Raw genomic sequence first — 5,991 nt, 5'->3', positions numbered from 1 at the left:
GTGCAATCCAGGTACAGCCACACACACAACACCATCATAGGAATCAATCAACGGATCACAATGAAGATATGAAACCATACTCAACAAGGAAATGATCACAATCCGACAACAACGATGATCAACACAAGTTATCGTCCACAATAGGAAAGGACAAGCAACACACAATAGCATTTAAACACCGAACTAGCATGCTTATCAAACGGGTAAACTGAACATCGTTCCGAAGAACACACAAGACTCATCATGGTTCAACGAATCACAAGGTTGAACACTTAGCACGATTCAAGACACCAAAACCTACATGGAATCCTACCATATAGTTATAGACATACGAAACATCAAGAAGACACTCAAATAGTTCCACAAAAGAACATCGGGAAGTCAAAACATCGAATACCAAGTCAAAATAAACACGGGGAACAAATCCCTTCACAACACCATCTTGTACCCCGCGGTGGGGCCACGGGTGGACCCCCACCCGTGGTTCCGCCCGCGGGAACCATATCCCACAACAAACGTACCCCGCGGGTGGACTCCTACTCGCCGTTCTGCCCGCGGGTACCATGCCCTGAACAAAATAATCCCTTCGGGGATTTTCAATACCAAGCTCAAATTCAAGTTCAAAACATCCAAAATCTCACCAAATACAACAAAATGAATTGAATAAAAGGAATAGCCAAGCAATGACATACAAGAATCCTAATAACAAGCTCTAGATATGCATTTTCACAAGACAATGCATCAACACTCACATTCCATAGAAAAATCACAAGTAGAATCCAAGAAATCATCATATAGGTAAGTAAAATAGATTTTGTAAAGCATGGGTTACCTCATTCGCTTAACATCCAAAAACAACGCCAACTTAGGCTCAACTCACAAACCCAAGCTATCGAAAACCTGTGAATCAAACCGATCCTTTACCAAGCTTTAATTAAAAGCTAATAAGCTACCTAATTAATTATGCTAAGGGTGAAATTCGAACCTTTGCCACCATTTAACACTTAACACCCTCTTACCACCACACTAAGCTAACCACTTATTAACTTTACTAAACAAAACTAACCTAATACTAAACTAAACAACAAAACAAGGAGAGAAGCTCACCAACTGCCGTCTTCTTCTTCGTCTTCTTCATGATGCCATGTCGCAGGTGGAATCACGGCAAAATTCCCACCCGCGGCTCTGCCCGCTGCTAGGGGTGGGAATAGGCCAGGCCCCTTGTAGGGGCCTACGGCCCGGCCTATTTAAGGCCTACATAGGCCTGACTTGTTTAGTAAAAAGGCCAGGTTTGAACCCATTTTGAAGCCTATTAAACTAAACAGGCCAGGCCTATTTATACCAAGCTCGGCCTTCAGGCCTACAGGCCTAGCCTATTTACACATATATATAATTTATTTGTAATCTTAAGTTAGTATATATTCTATTTTATACCTAATATATTTTTATATTTACAATATAATTCCAAGTATATATAATTATCAAACCCTAACCCTCCACCTCCAAAATTGCATTCTAAATTCTTATTCAACTATAAACATTGTTGTTAATCCTATTATAAGTGTTCTTATTGTTTAATTGTTTTTACTGTTAAATATTTAATGAAGTGTCACGACTTAATTATGTGAGTTGATTGTTAACTAATTATGAGATTATATAAGATGACAATCAATAATACAATTGAATTCGTTCCTACACAAGCTAACAAGCATGTTGAAGTTGTGACTTGTTTTATTTTATTTTATATATGTTTTAATACTATTATGTTTGCATTGTGGCGATATACTTATGTAGTTATATATTAATTTTTTATTAACTAGGTATATTTCTTAAATTATTTAGAAATACTTATTAAAGTTTTCAAAACAAACTTAATATATAGATTTTAAATAGGCTCAAAGCAGAGCTTACTTTGAAGCATTTTTAATGGCCTACATATTAAACAGGCTTTTAAAAAGGCTTCCAGCGAGGCCAAGCTAATTGTAGGCTCAGGCTTGAGCCTAACAAAAAGCCTACATACAGGCTCAGGCCCAGGCCCAGGCCTTAGATTTTCGTAACAGGCCCAGACCTAATTTTCAAAAGCTCGGCTCAGCTCGGCCTATTTCCACCCCTACCCGCTGCCACCAAGCCACGATTTCACCGGAGAAGCTGCCACGCTGGGAACGGAGGAGAGACGCCATCACCGAGCTCCGTCGATACCGCCGTTGCCACGCACCACCACTGCCACGAGCCTCCGACCACTGCCGCTACTTCGCTTCTTCATTGTCGACTTCTTGTATCGCCGAAAACAGAGGGGAGACACCGGAGAAGGCTAAAGCCGACGCCACTGCCACGCGGAGAACTCCACTGACGCAACGTCCACTTGCTTCACCGAGCTCATCGCCACAAACTTAGACTTGCTGGTTCACCACATGCCACAACCTCCTTGTATCATCTACGTCGCTGACGAGGAAGGAAGAGCGAACGATAGGGGACTGCTCTGTTCGACGTTCTGCCCACCAGAGGGAAGGGAAGGGAGGGGAGCTGCTAGCTTGGTTGCTTCCCGTCACTGCTGCCCAAACTGTCACGGTTGCTAGGTGTCGTTTCCACGGTCACACCGCTGTTTATTGCTACAAGCGTTACACGACACAACTGCCGGCACAAGCTCACGTGGCAGTTTCCGGTGACGATGTGACAGCGAGTACGACGGGCAGTTGGTTTCCGGATACGGGGGCCACGGCTCATGCAACGCCTGATGCCACCATGCTTACTCAGTCCGACGAATACAACGGTGGTGATGTGCTTCGATTTGGTAACGGCGTAGGTTTGGTTATTCCACGAGTTGGTCATGCATCTATTCCTTCCGTGTCAAAGTCATTATATCTGTCTAATGTGTTTCATGTTCCAAATTTGTCCGTACCACTCTTAGTTGTTCATAGATTTACTAATGAAAACAATGTTTTCTTTGAATTTCACAAAAATTATTTTATTGTGAAGGATTCTACAACCAGGGCGGTACTGCTTAAGGGCCCTACCTCGGGTGGCTTATACAGACTTCCAGTGTCTCAATCTCATTTCGCGTTTGTCAGTTCCCGTACCTCTCCCGTGGTGTGGCATCGCAGACTGGGCTACCCGCACGGTCATGTCCTAAATCGAGTCTTGCAAAATTGCCCGGTTGATCAAAATAAATCCAAGTCCTTGGGGTCGTGCACAACTTGCCAACTTGACAAATCTTCACATTTTCAATTAGATAGGGTCGAATATTTTAGTAATTGTGTTTTGGACTTATTGTATACCTATATTTGGGACCCCGCCCCTGTAATTTATGCTAGTGGTTTTCGTTACTTTCTATTATTTGTAGAAGACTATTCACGGTTTTGTTGGTTTTATTCCTTACGGGTAAAATCAGATATATATAAAATATTCAAGTCGTTCGTGTGATGGTAGAACGCCAGTTTTCGTGTTCTATCAAGTCCATACAATCAGATTTAGGGGGTGAATACCGCAAATTACATAATATATTCCAATCACTTGGCATTAATCACAGGCAATCTTGTGCTTACACACACGAACAAAACGACAGTGTTGAGCGCCGGAATAGACATATTGTTGAAACCGGGTTAGCTCTTATTGCCGAAGGCTCAGTACCTCTTCAATACTGGGACTATGCCTTTGAAACAGCCACATGCCTAATCAATTATCTACCCTTGTTTGTGTTACAGTTCGAAAGCCCATATTCACGTCTACATAAAGCGTCACCACCATACACGTTCCTACGAGTCTTCAGGTGTCGGTGTTACCCCTATCTTCGGCCATATAATCGGCACAAGATAGAGTATCACTCAGCCCCCTGTGTCTTCCTAGGTTACCCTCCGTCCTTTACGGGATATAGGTGCATGGATCTAAAGAATGGAAAAATCTATATCTACCGCCATGTCCAGTTTGACGAATCTGCTTTTCCTTTTTCTACAGACCAGATATTTCAAGATAAATCGTCACCGGTGTCTGCTACCGCGCCATGGGCGGCTGGGACCATAGTGCCACGATTCACACAATCCGATGCAATTACATCGCTGGCTCCTAATCCAGCACCCTTGGGTTCGGAACCAACACCGTTAGCTCAAGACCCCGCACCCTTGGCTATTGAAGGTCCTGCACCGGCCACGAACAGAACACGGACCGCCCGTGGTCAACCACATGAAAGTGGACATGTCATGCGCCTTCGTCACATGACCCGAGGCACAAACGAGCACTTCCATGCCTTAAGTGCAACTACTAATCAGACTTGCTACTCACAAGCTGTAGGGCATCCACAGTGGCGTGATGCCATGGACCAGGAGTTCAATGCACTACTGCACAACAACACTAGGCGTCTCGTTCCACCTGAACCTCATATGAATATAATTGGGTGCAAATGGGTGTTTCGCACCAAGCGCACCGCAAATGGTTCGGTAGAGCGTTATAAAGCACGACTCATTGCAAAGGGTTTCAACCGGTAGTAGGGGAAGATTTCTTTGACACTTTTAGTCCGGTCGTCAAACCGACTACGGTACAGATGCTATTTTCCCTTGCCGTGTCAAATGGTTAGACTCTTCGCCAGCTAGATGTCCACAATGCCTTTCTCAACGGGCACTTAACAGAAACATTGTATATGAAACAACCACTGGGGTATGAAGACCCGACACATCCTGGTCATGTGTGTCATCTCCAGCGCTCCATGTATGGTCTCAAGCAAGCCCCTCGTGCTTGGTTCAAGAGGGTACATGATTTTTTACTTTTTGCAGGTTTTTTCCCGTCCAAAACGGATGTCTCACTGTTTCACTACACCTCTGGCTCCTCACGGGTGTTCTTGATGGTCTATATCGATGACATCATTATGTTGGGAAATGATGCCACGTTGGTTAACACTCTCCTACGTCGCATATCCACAGCTTTCAAGATCCGAGACCTTGGCACACCGAGGGTTCTTTCTTGGCATTGAGACAATCGCGGTTGATGGTGGTTTAGTGCTCTCACAGCGCTGCTACATGACTGACATACTTAGCCGGTCCGGAATGGTGGATTGTAAGCCGCTAGCGACTCCAGCTGCTGTCACACAAGTTGTTACTCCTTCAGTACAACCGTATGGAAATCCAAAACACATTATCGCCGCATAGTGGGCGCCCTGCAATATTCAACTATCACTCAGCCAGACCTCTCATATGCTGTCAACCGTTTGTGTCAGTTTATGCACTCTCCCACTAACGACCACTGGGGCCTACTGAAGTGGGTGTTGCGATACGTCAAAGGCACTCTCGACTATGGTTTACGCCTCTCGGCTTCTTCCTCCTCCGCTATTCATGCATTTTCAGAATCAGATTGGACCGGTTGTCCGATAGACAGGAAGAGTACTACTGAATACGCTATCTTTTTGGGTTCCAACCTCATCTCTTGGCTCTCACGGAAGCAGCGCACCGTTGCTCGCTCATCCACTGAAGCTGAGTATAAAGCACTGGTAGATGTCTCGGCAGAAGTAACATGGGTTGTCTCGTTACTGCGAGAACTTGATTTACACTCCGGTTAACCATAGACTCTTTGGTGCGACAATTTAGGAGCCACGTATCTTTGCGCCAATCCGGTTTTTCACGCTAGGACTAAACATGTTGAAATCGACTATCACTTCGTTCGGGACAAGGTTGCATCCGGGGACTTCGTGGTTAACTTTGTATCTACCAAGGACCAGCTAGCGGATATCTTCACAAAGTCGTTGCTTGGGCTGCGGTTTGCGGCGCTTCGGGACAAGCTCAACGTTGTTGCACATCAACCTTGTGCTTGAGGGGGTGTGTTAATAATGTTATTATTTCATATTGTATTTGTTAATATTATAGTTAATAATTATGTGGTGTTAGATTAGTTGACTAGAGCTAGTCTATTAGATAGGAGAGATTTACGTTTTCTTATTTCATATACTATTGTAATCTCTATTTTTTGTAACTGAATAGAATTATCTCTCTCATCCGAAGAAAGGAGACT

General features: G+C 44.1%; 1 protein-coding gene across 1 annotated transcript; it reads left to right on the top strand.

The window, feature by feature from the left end:
- The first annotated feature begins 4,844 nt into the window (after window positions 1-4,844).
- LOC109157308 (uncharacterized mitochondrial protein AtMg00810-like) lies at window positions 4,845-5,542 on the top strand. Its single transcript, XM_019305208.1, has 2 exons — window positions 4,845-5,093; window positions 5,204-5,542. The coding sequence occupies exons 1-2, from the start codon at window positions 4,845-4,847 to the stop codon at window positions 5,540-5,542; spliced, it is 588 nt and encodes a 195-aa protein (XP_019160753.1).
- The last annotated feature ends 449 nt before the right edge of the window (window positions 5,543-5,991 follow it).

The sequence above is a fragment of the Ipomoea nil genome, unplaced genomic scaffold (assembly GCF_001879475.1).
Source record: "Ipomoea nil cultivar Tokyo-kokei standard unplaced genomic scaffold, Asagao_1.1 scaffold2779, whole genome shotgun sequence".
In the NCBI taxonomy this organism is placed as follows: Eukaryota; Viridiplantae; Streptophyta; class Magnoliopsida; order Solanales; family Convolvulaceae; genus Ipomoea; species Ipomoea nil.
This window is presented reverse-complemented; position numbering and strand designations above follow the sequence as displayed.

Excerpts from the sequence above, each read along its gene's own strand:
- LOC109157308 (XM_019305208.1), top strand. The coding sequence starts at position 4,845 with ATGACATCATTATGTTGGGAAATGATGCCACGTTGGTTAACACTCTCC. Across the intron at positions 5,094-5,203 it reads CACAAGTTGTTACTCCTTCA|TTTATGCACTCTCCCACTAA; the intron begins GTACAACCGTAT and ends CGTTTGTGTCAG.